The sequence below is a fragment of the Bombus pascuorum genome, chromosome 3 (assembly GCF_905332965.1).
Source record: "Bombus pascuorum chromosome 3, iyBomPasc1.1, whole genome shotgun sequence".
In the NCBI taxonomy this organism is placed as follows: domain Eukaryota; kingdom Metazoa; phylum Arthropoda; class Insecta; order Hymenoptera; family Apidae; genus Bombus; species Bombus pascuorum.
Genome location: NC_083490.1, coordinates 3,663,101 through 3,685,948, shown reverse-complemented (window position 1 = coordinate 3,685,948; position 22,848 = coordinate 3,663,101). Strand labels below are relative to the sequence as shown.

General features: G+C 38.3%; 1 protein-coding gene across 8 annotated transcripts in view; it reads left to right on the top strand.

The window, feature by feature from the left end:
- LOC132905554 (uncharacterized) overlaps positions 1–22,848 on the top strand; it is a 356,111-nt gene that overhangs the window by 280,726 nt on the left and 52,537 nt on the right. For all 8 annotated transcript variants that reach the window (XM_060956960.1, XM_060956961.1, XM_060956958.1 and 5 more), the window contains 2 exons: positions 10,969–11,023; positions 21,906–21,926. In XM_060956960.1, the coding sequence (XP_060812943.1) occupies positions 10,969–11,023; positions 21,906–21,926 (76 nt within the window). The remainder of the gene's footprint in view (positions 1–10,968; positions 11,024–21,905; positions 21,927–22,848) is intronic.

Below are 22,848 nucleotides of genomic sequence, written 5' to 3'. Positions count from 1 at the left end.
GTAGCTCGTTCAAAGGTCCATCGGGGGAAGTTTAAACTGGTTTAAGCACCGGCAGTAGTTAGCGAACGGCCCGATACTCTCTCTCTTCGATTATCGAAGGTCTTTCGGCCTCGTTAGCGCGTTTGAATTTTGCACGCTGCCGCTGAAAGCATTGTTGACCGCCTCCGGGGCAGAAAGTATCGCTAAGAGGTGGTGAGTTTGTGGAGATCGGTCACGCGAACGGTCTCGAGATTTTCTTTATTCGCGAGCTTTTTCTCTTTCCTCGAAACGGAACGCTTTTAGAGTGGTTTGACAAAGATATCGCAAAAGAAGCGTAAATTTTGGAACGTTTGAAGTTCTGAGTAGTTGAAATCATTTTCCTGCGAACCTTCGCTAAGATGGTAGTTCGAAGAGTCGTGTGGTATTCGTGGATTTTTGGATAATCTAAGATGTTGATTTTTAGTTAGAAGTCTTACAGTAAATGATTAATACACATGGTATTTTCAGAAAAATCCATTCAAAGGGCGTAGACTCTAGGAATCGAGACAGTACATTCATGTCCAGAATAGATTATATCGGGTAATTCATATCGAATTACTAAAATATTCCAAGATTCATAATATCTTCGTTTCCGTGTCAAAATCTACTTCGTTTGCTGCAACACCAAATTGACGAATAACGTCAAATTGCGAAAGGAAGTTGCTCGTAACCGCCAAATATAGGATTCTCCATTCGCAGTCGCCAATCACGCTAACAATTATTCCAACGAGTCAAACTCTTCTCGCCAGCTGTCAAATACAGCCGAGAAGCGAAAGCTAAAATTAGATCTACCGCATCAAAAGCATCCAATTTCGTTTCACCTCCAATTCTGCAAATCGATAGCCTAAATCAGGCGTAGCACTAAGAAGATCCGGTGAAATGGCACACGAAGGTCGAAAGTGACTAACAAGCAAGAGCAAAATACCGTTGGTTGAAGCAAAACCGGAACCGCGGCATTCCTTGAAGACGGAAGTTCACGAGCGACCTAGTGGCATCAACATGGTCGTAGCTCATGCTACTCGCTAGCGCAACGACAGGTGGCGGGTGGTTCGAGTTTTCGGGCTTAGCAAGTCAAATTTATGCAGATACAGGCCACGCGAGCAAGGTTGCGCGATATGTTCGAAGCTGTGTGTTTGCTTGTTCCAGACATGCGACACATCCTGTACCATCGAGTCGACAGAGTGGTAGATTTTCGACAGAGGCTGGGTTAAATCGGGTCGCGCAAACTGACGAGCGGAGGCACGTCGATTATTAATAATACGGTCAAGTAGGCGCGTGACCCTTTTCACGAGAATTCTTTATAGTACGCTCTTTGACGATGGCCCGTGGCCTTTTCTTCGAGATGTTTTTAACCGAAGGTTGGTAATGACCCTGGTATCTCGAGACCGATTGGATGCCAGGCTTCGTGGTCTTAGTATCGATCGATTGGTTAAGTCTTTTAGCCAGATGTCTGACGACGCGCGTTTGTTGCTCGAACCTCTCCGAAGCAAAATTAATTAACTCGGCTTTTTATTCATTTCTTAGCTTCGTTACGTAAGTACATGACTAACGTTCAATTCTCAAGAAGCGAACGAGTTACTGCCGTAGGTTTATATTCGTCACAACGAGGTGGTAAACTTTGAGGGAAATGAGAAAACACAGTGTTTGCAATATCATTGCTCTTGTGCATTTTCCGATTTATAAAGTTGATCGATGTGGCTTTTGAAAGGTTATATATATATAGGGTAGTAATTCATTGTAGATAAACGGGGTTGATTGGCTCAAGATAACACGAAAATAAATCATAGCAAAATCCAGATATTCGCGAGAATTGAATTATACAGAATTTTCATTTTACTCGCAAAGTTCGAATTAAAATTGGGAAGTATTAAAATTTGATAGTTTTTAAAGTACGAGTAATGGGGAAAAATGCATCGCATACATTTTCTAGCGAAGCGAATAAGTTATGTTCTCCATCGATCGTTCCTGGAGAAGAAACTCTTGGTAATAGGGGTAAACTCGGTTGCAGAAGAAGCGTGCGAGCATCATCGATATCAATTACCCTGCAACGGGTAGCGCGCGATATAAATTATAACGAGGACGACAATGCTGTTAATGAAAAAAGTTGCATATCGATCAACCAACCCAGTCTACCATCCAACAAATGCCTTGCCTTATTCGTTACGAACTTTAAGTAGACGCCTCTTTAAAGTTTAACGGTTTAGAGGCATCGATCGAGAAGCTACTTTATTTACGACAAAAATTACGACGAGGTTCCTGTCTACTCCACGATTAATATCATGTACTTATTTCAAAAGTTCTATTTATGGCATTGCTTTCGTCGAGAGAAGGGTGTGCCTTTTGGCAGCGAAGCGCTCAAACACGTAGATTACAAAATTCCAACTTCCAAAGTTGCAAAGTTCAAAATTTCACGCTGAATAAACCTCATATTCCACGTTCTGAAAATTCGAAATTTCATCATTGCAAAGTATCAAATTTCACATTTCTAGAATTCGAGGTGAACAATTTCTGCGACCGATGCCTCTATCAACGAAGGAACGCGTATCACTCGATAGCGCAACGATCTTCCCGGCGCCTAAATCGAAAAATCCAAATTTTCGAAAGAAAATACGGCACGATTCGTACTACTCGTTCCAAAACTGTTTACGATTATGCGGCAATTCGTATCCCTTCCACTGAAGCGAATTATGTGTGTCATTCGGGAGCGGAGTTAAGCAGGCGCGTAGATCGAAAAATCGATGGCCGAGACTGCGTTCCAGGTTAGCCTAACGAGACACGATTTACCGGAGGCCAGCTAGATTTACTTACTTCCTGTATTTCAATTCAGATCGCGCTGATAATACGGCGAATCAGCCGGAAATCGTGGATCGTTCGTGTCAGCTCGCGTCACGAAACTTCGTGAACCAACTCTTGGTTCCGTTTATTATCGTCGAGACTGTCTCTCCTTCTCTCTCTCTCTCTCTTTCTTCCTATCTCTACGTACATATATACATATATTCGAACTACGACACGGAGACACGTTTTTGCAATTAATCGAACGTCGAGAAAATTGAACGAATTGACGATGCAACCGAGGGATTCTCTCTAACCGGACACACAAGGCTGCCAATCGTAGAACTCTAGCTCTACAATGGTCCCCTTAATCGGATCGATATCGTTCGAACGAGGCTGGCTGGCTCTCTGTCCACGAAATTGAATCGAGAAGCACGATCTGCTCGAGTTAATAGCGGATAAAGGCTTGACTATCTATCGGCCTGGTGATAGTTGGAACAGAGTCTTTGTCAAGTAGCGCGGGTCGATGATCGAGGGATTCAGGATGGCGAACGTCTAGGCTTGATCCGAGTCAACGTCATTTTATCTGTCGGCAAACGAGCCGGTGACGGATTTACTGGTATTTGCACGGGCAAATAGAGGTAAGCCATGGCTAGACCGAGCGACGGTAGAGATAATATTGTAACAACGCCGGGACAGGTTGAATCTGATAGGAGAAGCGCGCGATTGTAGGCCCTTGATGCTGGTATAGTCTCGTGTCGTATATGGCCGTGGTTGTTGCGATTTAACCGGGTTACACCGAATGTTAGATTGTTAGTGGAATTGGAAGTCGCTGCTAGGAAATCTGTTACCGTGTTGCAAGGGATGGGCTATAAAGGGAGATTTGAATTTTACGATGCAAAGGGTTTGATCGTTGTGACTGACGTTGGCTATGTTTATTGAATCGAGTGCTGAAATTAGATTGTCAGTGACATTTGCACAAGTCGTTGGGTATTTTATTTCTCTAAACCGTATTGGAAGATTTGATTGTGGAAGCAAAGGAAGGTTTGAATTTTATGGCAAAGAAAATTCTATTATCGGTCGATGTTACGGAGGGAAATTTCGAAACTTTAATAATTCTGCAACTTTCGTGGTAAGCCTACGTTATGGGGAATTAAAGTAAGTTCTAATAAACAAGGAAAGCTGGGTCATGGCACCCCAGGGTTGCAGCTTCTTCTATAGCGAATCCGGACCACGATAAATCATGTTACGCTAAGTCCGCTGCCAGGGAACATCTAAACTGCAGTATAGCAGACTGCGCTGTAGCTTATGGCAGATCGGCCAACTCCGGAAGAAAATTCGATCGAATTAAAGTGTCGATATAGGAAAACTGAAGTATGAAAAATTTCAAATCTCGTACGTCCAAACTAAGTTCGCTGGAAGGACGACACATTGAGATAGACAATTTTAAAAGCGATCGTAATTTAAATACCATAATTGTCCAATAAAATTATACTACGTGACGAGAATAAAATCACAAGGCTTTAGAAAAAATTCTTCGGTGCTAAATGGCTGAATATTTAACAATCTTATAGATAAATAAAATACTTCCATATATATTTCAAACAGAAAAGTTCAGTTTTCTTAATTGCCTCATTCTTCGAGCAAACGAAAACGATTAGATCGAAGAATAGCCCTCGATATATGTGACTATGGCAATTTGCGACACGATTAGACTCTTCAAAATTGATCTATGCTTGATGCAGAAAATCACGAAAGTTCAAGTGAAAATGAAATTCAAATGACTTCCTTTAAATGGAAATATCGCTACTAAAATTCGCCAACAAAATTCCACGTCGGGCTACAATTTCACGATCTAACGATACCATCCCAATTATAATTTTCGATCGATGCAATACAACAATAATCAGAATGATAAAAACGACCGGTGAACGAACAATCGATGTTGCAAATGTGGTCGGCCTAATTTGCAAAATAATCGCGACGTGGATTTACAGAGTGTACGCACGCGGATGTTCAACACGATACACGTATGGCAAACAAAGATTTCGGGGTTCGTCCGCGTTCGTATTGTTTGCTGTCCAACAAGGCAAAGCACGACCATCGATTCCGACAACGTAGACGCGGGTCCCCGTGTCTGTTCGCGTTTGTTTGCTCGTTTGTTGCGCATCACGCCAATCCTGCTCGTCGAATTTTCCCTACCTAACAATAAGATCCAGCCGCGCTACTGTTTGCCTTTCATTTGCTCTTTAACGATGGATATCCATCTTCGACTTTTTATTTCCTCACGACAAACCAACATCCTCCGTGACTTCTTGTTTACAATGTTGTTTATTCGAACTTTACCCCGGATATTAATTAATTTTACTGTAAATCGCAGGTTCTTTACCATTGTACCTCGTCGGATATCTTCCGATTTCTTTGAATGTTTCATTCGTAAAAATCACGCAATACGCGAAACGAAGTAAAACTATTCTCGATACTAAAATCAAATATCTAAAAACTACCTACGTTTTATTTCGTTGATTTTCTTAGCGATCAACGCAATGATATGACAATATAGATTTGAAAAAATGTAGATTAATCATCGTTTTGCCGAACAGTTTTAGAAGGGTACGAATTGACTTGGATATTTCATCTTTCTTCTGACGCGTTTGATGATTCATACCGCCTAATACTTGAAGAATAGAAGAGAATTTTCGTCGGACGACGATCAATAATCTAGATATTCGATATCCACCGATGAATGAAAGATTATGGTACGGGTTGAGAAACTATCACGCGGAATATGTATAAAGGATCTTGCTCCTAACGGCCAGCGTTTCATACTTGCTAAACGTTTCACGTCGATATTTAATATTTATGAGCACGTAAAACACGCGTAACTGTAAAAGCGTCGAAACTTCTCTGTGAAGCGAGACATGAACTCATCGATAAAATCATATCGCTGATCAGTATTCATCGTTCACATATAAAAAGGCGGATGCCGATATCAACTACGAATCGTTCGATCTCGAATAGAATTTCATGTTTAATATCGATGTTCGTTATTCCTCGGACCAGAACGTCTCTTAACACTTTGACTGCAACGGAGAAATCACATGTTTCGCTTAGAATGCTACGGAAGTGTTTTTATTATTCAAAGTGTATAATGGCAAGACAATAATAAATTGATGATATAAGACAACGTTCTTTCCCAATGGACCGTTTATCTTATTGGTGACTTGATAACAGTCGATAGCGACATATTATAACAAGGCTTCGTTTATTTCAACAAACCATTCGCATTCGTTGTTTCGTCGTAAGCAAAACATCCAGAATATATCGTAGAAAGATATTAGTTAAAGATATTAGATATATGTATCTTCGTCCAGTCGCGGGGAAACGCGATAGCGTTGAAGCGCGTCAACGGGAGTCGTAAATTCCCGTTACGATTATAACAACCGACACCGCGAGCAGGTCGATCCCCTTATTTCTTATAGGAGAATAGAGGGGTGTTTGTTGTGTAATAAAACTGTAATCAACAGTTCTATAATATATATATTTTCAGTAACTTATAACACTTGATATTGCGTCGTCCAGGTATATAATATTAACTTGATGTCTTGACTTCACTTAACTTGATGTAGATTGTAGTGATGACGATATCCTGTTATTGGATCAGGAGTTGAGATGGAAAGAACAGTAGATGACTACTCTAAGGATAAGACCCTTAACTTGACACGAAGATTGGAAGAACAGTAGTTGACTGTTCTAAGGATAAGACTGTTGACTTGACTACCCAAAGATTTGAAGAACAGTAGTAGACCCGTCTCGTACCATTAAGGAGGAAAGCTCGATGTGGGTGTGCCTTTTTGAACTAAGAACGCGGATTCGTTGTTCGCACTTTTCGGTAGAAAAGTGAGGGTTGGTTATAGCCAACGTTAATAAATAAAAATGTGAGGAGAAAGTTTCCTGCAGATGTGGCTCATGAGTGTCCTTGTTCATGGGAAAAACCTGCTATTTCGCTAGACAAACATCCGCTTTCTCCGTAATTAGTAAGAGCGTACAATAAACATAAGGACTGTTTTAAGGGCCATCCATAAACCGAAAATACTTATACGAATAGAGATTAAGCTAAAAAGATTCGGTTTATGGTGGTTTCTTAGGTTTATCGCGGGTCAGTGTAACGATGTGTAGGCCTTGGCGGCCAGACCGTGAGGGACGTCGCACTGACCATTTCGCGAGACGTAACAATATATATAATAGTAAAATATGTGCACACTTTTAACTTCAATTATACGATTATAAAGCAGCATTTACGATTATTTTCTAAGGTGTGTTTATAATAATATTCGTAGATTACTCCTCAAAGATATGGATGCAAACACAGTACACTGTTAGATGCAAGATTTGTTCTCATTTTTTTTATTGATGTTCTAAGAAAAATGTTTAATCGTTCAATGGGGCACCTTTTACATCAAAGTATCTTCTATTTATCAATTTTCAACTGTCAATTTTCGTACAATTTTTACAATTGTAAGAAGTTCAAGCGCCCTGGTCAACAATGACCACCGTGGCGTCACAGGAGAAACCGTGGCCGGAAAGTGTTAATCGATTTTCGCTGTTCACTCGTACGTAGTTATAACGTAAAATATTAATATTCGTAAAAACAAAGATAAAAGGATGGAGAAAATGATCTCTTATTTCGTGCTCTGGCATTTGCATGATTTACCATTTAAATTTCGCAATTATCAACAAGTGTTTCAAGAATTCATAGAAGCTGCGATTAAATCCGTGTCGACGACGGTTTTGTTAGTCGAATTGCAGAAGTAATTCCAAGAGAAACTCCTTGTCGACGAGTCTAATTAACCAATTTATCATGAACACCTGTGTAAAAGAGACCTAATTTCTGCCAGAGAGTTAAACACGATCGCTCGTTACGAGCAGGCGACGTTCGTTTAATCCGGCTATAACTATAACGCGACGAACAAACCTTCGCTCGTTGGAAACAGGATCGTAAAATGCAAATTGGTGAAGCGATCGGCGCGATTGGCCAGCCAGCTCTCTCAACGGAATACGGGACAAACAAATACGGGGTGGTTGAGATAACATTCGCGTTCGAGATACGATGCTGCCTCCTAGAATATATAAATATAACGCGAGTATCTCAGGCAGAAAAATCGGCAGAAAATACGACGATATCGTTTTGCTTCGTTTAGATAAAATCTAACAGGTGTTCGTTGTGTTTAGGCAAATTGAGAATTATGGAAAAATGGTTATTAATAGGTTACTGAACCAGTAGATAAGAGATTGCAGAAAGATAACATATTAAAATTGTAATGTTGCTGTTCAGAAACATTGAAACGAATTCGAGTAATATTACATTAAAAATTGTAGGATTATTTAAAAAGTAAAATACCAAATTGAAAATCGTACAGTCAGAGTAAGTAGAAAAATTACGTTAGGAGTTACAGTATATTTTAACAATTGAATTAAGAAAATAAATCAGAGATTACGAAATTGCCTTCCATCGAGGTCCATAAATAGAAGATTACAATATGCTTGAACGAATAAATTAACATGCTAATCGGCAGTTATAAAATTAATTTGAGAATATTTCTTAAGATATCTCGCATTATAAATTCTACAAAGTCAGAGGACGTCGAAATCATAAATCACAAATTGCAGAATTTTGAAACGCGTAGAATATAATACAAATGTGGAGGTTGGTCGATGGTGTGTTTTAAATGGCGAGATAACTCTATATTTAAACAGTCAAGAGTATTTAAAATAATTAATAAATACAAAGAATGTTCGTTAAGACGCTCGTTACAAACTGATTCGCCAAGACTCTGTGTATAGATCGCTATTAAAATCGCTCGAGACTACGACCGAAAAACTGATATTAATTCGCACAATTCACTGACTTCTGGAGAACATTTATGTACCAGTCTATTTATACTGGTCAAGGGAGTACCGGAAAATTCAAATTCGTTTTCGTTTGACGATTGCACGTAGCGGCGACATTGTTCTTGCCCGGAGTTTATTTATTGTTATATTATGCATGTCCTAACGATGTTGATACTCCGAGGCAAAGTAACAACATGATTAGAATCGTCCTATATCTCATGTGCCGCTACACAAACATAGGTGGCAAGCATAAGTGGCAGAAGTATAAAATTTCGCGACTGACATGATCGAAAAGATCAACGAATGACGAATGGAATCTCCATTTTAACGAAAAAACGTCCCGTGAACCGCGCAAATGGATGAAAATGGAGAAGAAAAAGAGAAAGGTGAAGCCTAAACAGCGGAGAGCGAAAAAGTCCGAAGAAGAAAATCGTACGGTAAGAGCGAGCCAGCTGATAAGGAGAAGCGTCGGAACGTCGAGATATTTCACCCCCTACGTTTTACTTTTTTTTTTCTTTCTTCTTCTTTTTAATTTATCCACTAGCGACGAAAGTACTTGTGCGAGATCGAGATAATCGGAAATCTACGGCAACGGCTTTTATGTTCTTGATTTCTTTTCACCGTGTATACTTTTCTTCGATCGTCCGGAAAAGTGGAGCGTTTCACGAGCAAAGAGAAATAAAAAAAGAAACGTTTCTTTTTTGTGCCTCTCGCGATTGTTTGCTTCCCTTGGTAACGAGAGGAAGTTTCGAGATTTTTCAGAATATTCGGAATTGGTTTTCTTTTGCTCGTTTACCTACACTTTGCCGGATTTTCGCATGGAAAATGGTTGATCGATCGCTTCTCATATCCCCATTGATCGAAGAATTCTTATTTCAGAGATTTACGCTTTAGAACGCAGCGATTCGAGAATTTTTTTAACGTTGATTAATGTATCACGAAAAAAGGAATAAACAAACATTATGGATATGAAAGCAATCGATCAGATATTTTCATTCTTGGGCTCAAAGATAAAAATTCTTACTCGAACCAATCCTTCTATTTTCATTCTTCGTGTTGTTATTTTATAAATCATGTTTGATTAATAATTGCATTCACGAACCATCTTCGAGGCCAAGAATTTAATTCAGCAGGATTTTTAAGAGATTTATTGAAAAATTCTCTCGAAAAGCCTGCTCCTTTTTTTCGACAAATAACGTCCAACAGGTTTCTCGAATTTAGATAAGATTTCAAAGCAGGAAGAGGATCGAATCAATTCTAAATTTGGCGAAATCATTTATACTTGTTGTAACAAACATCTTTTTACATCGAAGTCCTTCGTTATCGATTTTTCTTCGTTGCCAAATTGACGAATTGATGATCGCTCGAAAAATCACGAAAGATATTATTGTACGGCAGCTGTACGTCGCCAGAATTGTTAAAATTATAATTAAATTATATGCAGTTTAACTATTTTCCTTAAAGTTCCCATCTTTGTTTTCTCTTTTTGTGGAATATATATTCGATGAAAATTTGAAGGATGTCAATTCGAAGGGAAGATGCGACTTAGCAACGCACAGCTGCAGTTATTTTCACATTTGTCAGTTGATCGATGCGCGCAGCAGCGATTTATCCAGGCCTGCACGCTTTTCCGTGCTGAATTTCGAGGAAATGAAAATTGAGAGGCCGATATGGGGAGAAATTGCATTCTCCTCTTTGATTGCGCATCCATCAACGTGTCCTCGATCGCGAGATTCGTGCGTGACCCACAAAATTCCTGTTGTTGGATCTTGAACCATTCCAATCCGCGTCTCATTCCTTTCTACGTGTCAGCAATCGGCAAATATAAAAAAATAATACATATAACTGTCCTTCTTCGTCAGAAGTGTAAATTTCACTCACAATTTCTATAATACACGAGTTCTTCTTATTTTCTATTTCCCTTTTGCGATTTTTCCTTTTTTCGGATAAGCGCAACATCTTGTATAAAATTTGAAGAATTTAAAAAATCCATATATCTATATTAAAAAATATAGAAGCTTAAATTATAAAAAGTTCAAAGTGGAGTATTTTAAAGAAATATTTGCAATGTATAAAATTTACACGATTTTTCTCTAATTCTATTTTCTTTTAATTTTCGTTCGACAAAATTTTCGTGAAAATGTTGATAGAAATTGTCTATGAAATTTTTATTCAATGTGTACGAAGAAGAAACGTCAACACGAATCTGCCGATCGATCGATAAGAATAAAATTTGTATAGTAAGATATAACCGAGAGATCTTTTAATATTTTGTTTATTTGACAGGTGAACAACGCGACAGCCAGGGTGCAGACAAAAAAACCACCGACGGTACCCAACGGTAGGTTTAATCTTATTTTTCACGCTTACAAATCTTTCTTTACAAAATACAAACAATGTAGAAATCTTATCTTATCCACAGTTGTGCGTTTTAATTCACATGATTCTTTAATTTCCATTTCTAATCAAAGATCCCAAACTTGATACTAGATAATGTTATGGTATTTTCGATGCTCGTACAATCTTCGCCGGTTCTTCCATTTTTCGGTAAAGTAAATATGCGATCGGTGCTTCGTTTGATTAAACGTTTATTCTGAATGAATCAATTAAGATGGAAATTCAGCTCCTTGAAACGCGTGAAACTATATCAGAGCATTCGAGCCATTCGATCGCTTTGCGAATGAAGAAAAAATAGACAAAGAATATTAGACAAATCGTAGAATATGATTCTTTACGAGGAGAGTCCGCGTTTCTAATCCGATCGATAGAGCACTAAGAACTCGTCCAAGCGATTGACTTTAATCTAAATCTAACCGCGATTTCATTGCACGAGCCTGTTAAAATCGCAACTTAATCCGGATCAACAGCACCGGCCATTTGTGGACGAGATCTGTGTCGAAACATCTGTTCGTACTTGGAGAAACTTGAAGAAGTCGAGTTTCCTTCCATAGCAACGATTTCTTCCTCCTATGATATTTTCTTAAACGTTGGAGATCTAACAGTTTGTTTGTAATATTAGGTCGTCCGAAAAGTTTCTTTCGTTTTGTAAGGAAATAATAAATTCACAACATTTTTCGTTCTGTATTATTTTATCAAATTACGTATGGTCCATTTTATTCTATCAAGATAAAGATCACAACGTTCGACAGATTAGGTTTCACGTTTGTATAAAAATGCATCGTTGCAAAAGACGTGTCTGTAAGAGGAAGACACTTTTCGGGCAACCTAATATTTGCGCATGAGGATGTTCGATCGATTGAAAACTCGGTGACTGTCGATTAAATGAAATTTCTAAGATGCTTTCGTAATTAACGAAACAGCAATGTCTTAAATACGAGTTGAGTATTTTTATCGGAGGTAAATTACGACGTGTTTTTCACGTTACTTTGCTTATCTTGAAAATTTATTAGAGCCAATTTAAGACTGGTGTGATGTAGATGAACTTTCGACTTAGCGGAGAATTAATTAAATCCAATGGACAGATGTGATTGATAGAGAGGATGTGTAATAACAGAAAATTGACGCTTTGTTGAGTAACTGTATTCGCAGGAGAAGATTGATTTGCCGAAGTGATCGAATATTACGGAAATGAAATTTATTTGCAACATTATCGTATCGGTAATTTTTCAAAGTCGAGATAAACTCAAGTAAACAGGAAAAATATAAAACGATGATTAGATACAAATAAACGGAACAGTATACATGCAATGTATAATTATTTATGCAACTCACAGATAGTTACACACACGCAGAACATGCAGTACATGAAATTAAATAGAATTAGCTATTAATTAGTACAAAGCTAGGCAAATACTATATTATAATTAATAATTACTATCATCGAGCTATCATGACACAATTATAAATAATCGACACTAAAACAACAATAACTATGATCGATTGCCAAGTATTTCCCAACGCGAAAGCCTAGGTCGAATAACCCGTATCAGACGCACCAACGTGCGATGAAAGCGTTTCTAATTATAGTCAAACTTGTTAGTCCATAATGGGTGACCGATTGACGCGCCACCATTTGAAGAAACGAGATTCGATTCGATCCGATTCGTTTGACCACGTGCAACACGCGTGTAATGCATTTTGAAACGTTGCTTCTATCGCTCTCCGAGAAATTACGTTTGCGAAATACACGTGTTCCCATAGATTTCTTGGAATCGAAACCGAGATACTGTCGGATAAATAAGGAGCTAGAAAGTTACTCCGTGGATTACGTAAAGTAAAATTCTCCGAAGTATCGAATTAAAAATTCCGCAAAATCAGAGCAAGCTATAAAACTGGAGTTTATAATGTTTATTGAGCGATTAAATTAAAATGATAAATCAGAGATCGTAGAATTAAGCCGAAGATTGTACGAAGTAAAATTATCTAACATACCGGATATGCTGGAGATTATAATATTTTTTAACGAGTGGGTCGTTATATATATAAAATTTTTTCACGAGGTTTCAAGGTTATCTGTATATTTTTAAACGGAACCCTACGTCTCTTTAGCCATCGATTGATACCTTTCTTCATTCTCTATACGAAAATATCGAGGTACACCTGTCCAAAAATGCTTAGTTTAAGAAATATTTTAATCTTAATTCTGCAATACTCGGCGTACGAGAGACGAATTCATAGATTTGTGTTTATCTTTCCCCCGTTTTTCATGCGATACATTTGATAACGTTAAAATAGAAGTATCTTTTAAACTGTACATTTTCCAATACAAATACCCACCTTAAAACTTTTCTATGGAGAATAAAAAATTACGTGCGTTGACAGATATACAGAGAAAGATATACAGAGTTCTATTTTAAAAAATACCGATGATCATAAGATTTCCTAAAAAAAAAAAAAAGGAGAAGAAAGATAGAATGAACTTGAAGAAGAAATCTTTCCACCGTTACACGTCTCCCCTGAAATATCTTAACTGTGTCCTGAGAAACTTCTTTATGCAATCGCGACTAAGGCAGATATTAACGTGATCTCGTTTAACTGAGACACCCTGTATTATACATTTTGACTTAAAGAGGACAGTATAATTGTACACGGAAAGTCAATTAGTCTACAAAGAAGGAATTTTTCTAATCCGCTAAACGATCGAACAACGACCGATTGATAACTGTTCCTCCGATCGAACCAATTCCTTTCTCGACCGCATCCCGCAATGAAATTCACTGCAGCATTCAAATCGCGCAATTAACCACAAGCTGCAGCCACTAGGTACCACACGCGGCGCGATTAAGGCCGACGGAGAACGTTCGACGCCTTACTGGTATGCGTCCTAACACAAACGTCTCGTAACAACCGCCTCGACCGCCATTCCCACAAATTCGCCTTAGCCGTACGTCGATTCTCGTCACCCATCGAATTCCTCCAGCGATAAAGTCGATTTCAGTTCATTCCATTAACTGTGTTTCTAAAGCTTATCGAACGATTGGGACGCGGAGCGATTAATAATCCGCTTGTCGGCGTACGTGTCGCTGATAAAACGGTGAAAACTGGATCGAACGACCGCGGCGACGTTTTATCATTTGCCTTAACGTCGATGGGGAAAATGGTTGAGCCAGCCTGTGAACGTAGAGAAATTTCCCAAACCAAACTCGGTTATGCTTGCACCATTTAACTTGTACAATTCCCTGCGCGCGGAAACTGGCGGTAAATCGTGCAGGAAGTCATCATGTTCTAATTTATTAACAGAAATTACAAGGTACTGAATTCAAAATCATTGCAGACGGAGCATTGTATAGGTACACAGAGGCGTTCGACCACGGTTTCGCTATTGTATAGCGCGTTCCGGTCAGACTGATATTTTTGTCGAATGCCGTTAATCTTAACAAAAATGTCAACGTGACGTTAACGTTTCGTATGAAATTCTTTTTCGTCCACTTGACATCGTTGGACGATGAAAATTTTCATAAATGCACGAGCATTCGCCAACAACTGATTACGAATAGCGCGGATAAAAGACAATTTTAAAACGAGTACCACACGGCACAAAGCTGACGGGTTATGAAAATATCTCTCAACGTTATTACTTGGCGCAGATTCTTAGAATTTACGATTGCAATTTCAGAATAAAGCCTCGAAGCAACGAACGGACAGTATAATACCTAAAATACTAATCTCTGTCGATACGTTGCAATTATCTTTTTGCCTGCTGCGCTCCGTGCCCTTTATCCTTGTTCGTCCTGGAAACATGCGCAAAGCTGTAACAGAGAGGCGACAGAGTGAATATTCGAGCGATCTATCATCCACGAAAAAAGCCTTTTTCCTTGACGCGAGTCTTGAAAATTTCATTCCATCGCTAAGCTTTCCTTTTTTCTTCTCTTTGGCTCGTGTTTCGTCATTTTGTCACGTCATCGAAGGAAAACGTTTTCGCATGAACGCGTAAATTTCGTAGCGAGACGACGCGACCTAAGGTGAAGGCTCTCGCGTCTTTGCACGAGAACCGACCAAAATTAGACGCTGAGTCGTTGATGTTACGCGTATTATACAATGTGACCCTGAAAGAGAAACGTTTATGGAAATTCGCCGCTATAGAACCGTGGCAGTGAATTTTCACTTGAGTCAAAAATATAAAACGTAATCCGTTGATATGGAAATTGCTGTTGCGAGATAACGCCGATAAAATCGCGCTTGTGGCGTTATCTGTTATTGCGGAGAAATTAGATGTCGTCCGAATTAATTAAATTCTCCCCGCTACCCTCAATGATGGGGATGGGGGTGGGTGGTATTTGTATGTGCATCATGCGAAATGTTCACCGAACGAGCCTCGATTTAATATTGTCTTTGTTGGTTGATTGATATCATGTCCAATTCTTCTCGGTTAATCGCTAATTTTCTCTTATTAAACAATATTCTAGAGATAATCGAATTGTCAGTTTGTATTTTCATAATAGTACATGTAATTATTTATGGTAGTATATATTACAGTAATATTTTGTAGTATTACCAAATATATATTATTAAATGAAGGAGAGCGAAAGAAATAGAAATTCGTAATTTTAGTATTTTTAGAGCACGTTCTGTATCAAATTATTTTTTAATACGCTGTTTCATATACGTGTAAAAATACTCTCTTTTGTGGTTTTCGATCATTTTCTCTGATATGGAATATTACCTTTTTCATAAAATAAATATTCATTGTGTCTATTCAATTTATAAAATGAATAAATATTCATTTTCCTATAACGTATTCATGCATATGAAATGTATAATACAACAAATTAAATTTTTACCGTAGAAACTTCACTTTGCTTTTCTACGTGATCAATTACAGCTTTTATCCTCATAGACGATTCCATTAGAAAAGATCACGTTCGTTCTTATAAATGATCAATCGCAATCTTTATTCCTGCAGGCAAACGAAATTCCTATTACAGAGGGTTAAATGCCTTGCCATAATCGACTTCTTAGATAGCAGAAAAAGACCTTTCTGAATGCGCAGCAATTTCTTCGTATTTCAAGAGAATTTCGTTCTCGTTATCGGTGTCATCGATTGCAAGTATCGCGGCATCGTGCGAGATTCGTGTAACGATTTTTCCCGAGGCTTTGATGCTCGATAACTTTTAATTTTCCTCCGGCGATGGGTTACCAGCGAACCGACCACCCCGTCACGTTTTTCCACGCGCTGTTTTATGGAACATTTCCCCTGGGGTGATGTCTACGTGGAATCGCAGTTTCTTTTGCTTACTTCTCTCGCTCTCTGCTCGGTCTCTATACTTTCAAAGCGAATATTTCTAGCTGACAGACGAACCATAGTCTGCCAAAGACTGTCCTTGAATCACAGTTTAACGAAATGGCCACGATATCTCCAGGATAGAGTTTCCGGAAACTTGTCGTGAAAGAACACCGAGGTCACCCTGTTTGCCGTCAAACTTTCTCGTTCGTGGAAAACCGATATTTCAACGTTTCAAAAGCCAAACTGATCGACTACTATCTTTGTAAATTTCTCAGTTTTATCGCTCGGGTATAGAATTAAGGTAAACTTTGGAAAGTAATTTTGTGGAAAACGTCATCGCTTCTTTTTATTTTTCCATTCATAGGATTGATCAGTGAACAGTTTATTTAACGCTAAAATTGTCGACGATTTATTTATGAAACTTCCACCGAAGAGATAAGAACGAGAGATGTACAAACGCCACATAACGTAGGAATATTGGAGTTTTATTCGCGAATGTAAATGAAAATATTAGCAGCTATGCGCAATAATAAAATAACAATAGCTTTCAGAGTAATTTAATTTCGAACTATCTCTCGAACTGGTCCCGATCGAACTATTATCTTCGAAGAACGTGTCTTTGTCCATATACTTTGCAACAAATAATTGACATTTCCAAAAACGCATCATTGTAAATTTATCAAATTTTTATAAAACATTCGCCTGTCTGATGATTTATTGCTCGAACAATTCCAGTATTAAATAAATAATTCCGCCTGGTACAAACGAGAAATATGGCCCAGAGTGACGAATTTATTTCTGTCCATTTCCATCTCTACGGACGCTTTAAATTGCGTTGTTTTCGTCGCGGAAAAAGGTATCGCGGAAGATAAGCTGGCTTTGTTTGTCGAACGAATCTTCGATAGGAATCGACGTTTACTCGAGTATAAAAATATCGTCCTAGAAATCCAGTTTCGCCTTTGTACCTTCTTACAACCGTTCTACTTTTGTATTTTTACCGCTTGTCAATGAAATTCAATTGCATCTGTCTACTTCTCGATTCTAGGAACCAGTTCTTCTCTCATAATTCAATTTAATCGAGATTCTTGTAAATAATAAGCTTTACGCTGTGCTTTAGCGTCCTATTAATGTACTTATACGTCCTATTAATCTAGAACCTGTGTATATATATTCTGCGATTCTGTGTATAAGATAGAAGCTGTGTACCGGCGGAAACAATTTTCCAAATGGAAACCGAAAGATCTCCCAACGGTAACGTCGTCGTTCGCGAATTACCAAGAACAGCCTACGACCAGAAATATCCAGTGAAGCGAAAGTTTCGCGACAGATCGAACCCTGGAATATTCGCTAGATTCGTTTCCTTTGCAAAGAAAACCGTAGATTCTTACGTCGTATCGAGGTTACGACGAATGAAACTTTTCTGACGAATCAGGCTCTTCAAACCTTTCGGATATCGATATGCAATTTTTTTTTTTTTTTGCCTCGTCTACCATTGAAAATTCTTGGAATCGGACAGAGCAGGCGAGGGTCTTGATAAGTCACTTATAATTTTAAAATTCTATACTTGTCGATCGATTCCACGTTAAAATTATCTTTTCGTTTGATTTTTACACTAAAATACCTGCTTTGTCATCGCCTTAAAAATTAAAAAAATAGTAACAACGTTGATCGATTAATAACGATCGAATTAAGTTAACGTAACGATTAAATTAGTATTATTTATTTGATTCATAATTAAAATTATTCAAAAGGCTTATCCCTTTGAATGACAATATAATGATAATTCTTTATTATCGATCTATGATTACAATTACAAAAATAATAACTACGTGACGGTCAACGTGTTGACCACAGCATTACTCTGTTATTATCTCTATTAAAGCCGTTTCACCACGCCGGAAAGACACTCTATCGCCGTGAAAAATTTACGAAGCGACCAACCGCACGAGTCTTTCCCCGAGCAATAAGACACAGAGACAGAAGTGTTCTTTTTATACACCGTGCACGGTGTTTTCCCGGTGGCGTTTCGTCGACAGCGGGAACATTTCGTGCCGACCAGAGGAAATTTACAGTGGAATGGAACGGTGGGTGCACGTAGCCTCGCGAAAACATACCACGTAACGCCACTTTTCCCTGCTTGTACGTCGCTCGTTGTTTCCGTAATATGTTTGCACAGGCTATGTTCCCCTGTGTAATTTTAAAGAAACGGCCGTTTCGCGTTGCTCTAGAGGAAACGATACACGTTGTGGGAGACGTTGGCGGTTTCAACGCGGCTCACAGGATCGAGATCGAAATGGACGCTGAGAGAAACGCGAGAGTGCGTGCAATGGGAATCCGTGAACATACTGTTAAGATGACATAGCGACTGAACATAGAATCGTGGTAAAATACATAGTCGCTTAACCCCGCCCTTTTACGTAATTTTATTTTATTTTTCTTATATCGAAAGATACCTTAAGTTGGAGCAAAATGCGATGAAATTGCTGCCGATACACAATATCTCGATTCGACTTTATGTCAAATATTTCCTTGGAACATTAGAAATTCCTTTTGTTCTTTTCAAATGAGAGTAAAATTGAAATATAAAAAGTCGAGGATCGTAGAGGTGTCATAAGTATGCGGACACGTGTTTGTTTTTGACAAAATGTAATTTGGATAGAAAATTACATTTAATGTTACAATTAATGTTAGAAAGACTCAGGATGATGTTATCCTTCATGGTGTCGAATATATAACTCTACAATAGGAATCGAAGGAATTGGAATAAAAATATTAGCATAAATATCGAAGATACTAAAAATTGATTCTCTACGTTTCATCGACTAATAAAGGTAAATTGATTGAAATTGTGAAATTTGACGAATATCGAACGAAGCAGGGCAAGTACCCTTACATTGCTTTCGAAGCTTTCGATATAAAAATACGAAGCTTTTTATCATATATAAAAAGCACATTCTACCGATTACACAGGGTCGAATATTTCCGACTGAAAATTCCTTTCAATAGAGTCAAGCGAAGTAGTTTCGAGTCGTTTCCCTTCCGACTCTTTCCCGTTCGCTTTAGAGAAACATACTTTCCTTAGAAGCGATGGAACGAAACCGAGTGTGAGAATCGCTCGAATCGAGAAAGCAAACTGTGCCAAGAGTATCTTCTTGATTCGAGTGCACGAGTTTAACAGCGAATACTTATATTATCTTCTTGTAGAATACAGAATGGAACGAACAATGATACTTGGAATTTGTATTCGAGATTTGCATTTAGTTAGGTCGGATAAGAGAATAGACAGAGGTAAAATCAAACTAGATTACCTTTTGCAAATGACCTTCGAGGGTTTCTTTCTACGTAATTCTGTCCACCGATTGCTTAGAGAGAAAGGACAGAATTATTAGCATTTTATTTATTGCTCTGTCGAAGAAATAAATATCAAATTTCTTAAGTTTCGAAATTTCAAAGACTAACAGTTCCAAAATTTCCAAGACAGAAAATCTCAGAGGTATGAAGTTTCAAAATTTCAAGGAACCAAATATTTAAATCCTCGAAGATTCAAAATTCCACAGCTTCGAAAGTTTGTAAACGACGATATTTCGAACATTTCGCCTATTAACGATCCTTGAAAAACTTCGACAAAAACGAAATTTTCTCCCCCAAAATACAGCATCTTTGAGCGATAACCTTCGACACTTGTCAGTTAGTTGTCAGTGGTAACCCGCGAATATTCCACGCGTCATAGCGCAACGATTGTTTATCAAGGAAAAAAGAATTGGGATTTAAATTAGAGGAAGATATGCAGGTAATTTTTTGTACAGTAGCTAGCGTGTCCGTAACTGAGGTGTTCGTGGGTCATCCGCGGTTGAAACATAGCTGTTCTAGACACGGGTTAAGGTTGAACGAATAATTCGCCACCTTCCGTTTCGCTTCACCGGAGATACAGCCATCTGGCACGCGATCCTACGATTCATTCTTCCGAGCGACGTCCGCTCGTCAATGATGACCATCCTGAGCTGAAATCGCGAATCATTACGTGCACGTGAATTATCGTTCCTTAATAACGAGTTTATGCCGCTTCGAAGCTTTTACACTCGTGATTTCAATCGGTTGAAGATGATTCAAGATGAAATGCTGATGGATTTATACAAAATTAAAGGTTTCTTCGGGTTTTCCTGCATCCATTATATTCTTTCTAGGTTATCTTAATCTTTGTAGGCTTTGAAAAAATCTAAAATAGTTCTTGAATGCTTATCGACGTCTCTATTATATTATACAGTCATTTCTACAGTCAAATATTCGAAACTTCTTCAGTAGAATGTTCAACGATGAAATTTCATTTAAATCGCCGGTAAGTCGATCGATTCACAGAGAATCGATGAAATTCATCGATTAAATATAATCGTACGATATATATATATAATACCAGCTTCCAATTTTAAAATTAAAATTCAATTTCTAAAATTCAATCAAAGCCAGAATTAAGCGAAATATACTTGTAGTATTGAACGAATAAAAAATTGACAAAAATTCTCTTTATGTCTTCATGGGTTTCGAAATGAATCATTATCTACGCGGAATATAGTAAATTAAACACTCGATTCATTGAAAATCGAAAACAATTCGACGGCAATTTTTGCCCATTCGCGTCACTCGAATCTATATCGGGATTTTTGATGGATTTTTACGAACCATGGAAAAATGAGCAGGCAAATGTTCCCCGGTAACGTAAGCAACGTCGAATGAGCGCTCGTTTTTATTTGAAATTCCATTATCGGTTCGGTGAAGGGCCGATGCAATCCGAATTACAAATGCCGATCGAAATTGCCCGGTGAAATACGATGTTTCGCGTAATTTATCCCGAACCCTCTGTTCCCGCGTAACGATAAATCCTGGTTCGTTCGCGTATTCATGAAAAAGCCAGTCGTCACACGTGTAATCTACATAGACATCCTAGTTTTATCCTAGAACGCTATCCTTTCGGCTTTTGTGAAACGTCTGACAGCAAGTTCAACGCGAAGCTTTTCTATAAATCTATCAGAATAGAGAAATATTATAATATTGGCTAGAAACATAATGCTGAAACGTTATGATGGAAACATAGTCTCTTTGTTTTTATCATACCATCATCTCTGATATATAAATGGAGCAATAATTTCAATGGTACGATAGAAACGTTATTAGGGACGTATTAAAAATTAAATTTGTCATGTTAATGTAAAAATTTCATGGTACAGGGAAGACGATAACGTATGAAAAATAATTGTTTTTTAATTTAAATTGTACACCCGTTTGGTTTTAATCGTATCTTTTATATATTGAATTTCTAACGTAGAAGATTTTGTACAAAAGCGTAGCGTAATGAAATAAGGATTAAGATTTTTTTCTTAAAGACAAATAGTCTGTGTCCACCTCGCCTTTAAAAATTTTCCCAGACCATCAAAACCAAGACAGATATTTACACCTTTTCTTCCTTTCAAACGTTTCCAAACCAACGAATCTGCAAAATGGTACCATGCTAACGTGAACCGTGTGTATGTGCTTTGTGTTTCAGTATGCGTACAGTGGCCAGAGGGTAGGTGCTTCCACGACGTGCCGGAATCGGCACTGCTGAATCTCTACTTCGAGATCCGTGAGAATTGCCACGGGTTTTCCTGAAGGCGATGCCAAGAAAAAGGCAGCGACAGTGATCACGGCCGAATGAAACAGAGACGTTCAACGAAACTCATCGTCGCCGAGCTACGACCGTGCTCGAAGTATCGCGACAGACAGTGAAAACCTAAAAAAAGTTTCACAATTTTCGTTTGTTTCTTCCCCAACAGCCGCCAACACACCACGACCAAGCCAACATAAAAAAAAAACAAATCAAAAGTAGAACAAAAGAAAGACAGAAAAAGACAGCCACGAGAGTATCTAGGGAGAGACTGGTTCGCTCTCAAGGGAGAGAACAGTCTGATTATCTCCACGATTCACGATAGCTCTTTTATACTGCTACTATATTTTTTCTTATTTTTTTTTTTTTTTTTCGATCGCATTTTTTCTCCCATAAACTTCGCTGAATAAAAATCAGCGAGCGTTGTCTCTTGAAACATACGATTCTACGTGTCACAGAGACGAGTTAGAGGAGGGAACAAAGAACGAATCATTTAAAGTTTCATGAACGAACTTTACAAGTTTTAAGATTAGACGAGACATTTTAAGGTGAAGATAATGTAGACTCGACTCGTTCAAGACACGAAATATCGCGTGAAAACGATACTTTCTTTCGTTTTCTCGCATCACCACAGGTCTAGCACTGACCCTTAGATGGTCCTCGCGAAAAACGGCTCCGTTTTTACCGTCCCCCCTACGCTCTGTCTGACCCTCTTTTTTAGGGTTCTCGATGATTCCAGCAGAACCAAGGTGGGTGTACAGACTTTATTTAACTACAACTAATTGCTCGTCGTTCAACCAGCTCGCGAACTACTGTCTTATATACTCTTACCTATCGAAGTATA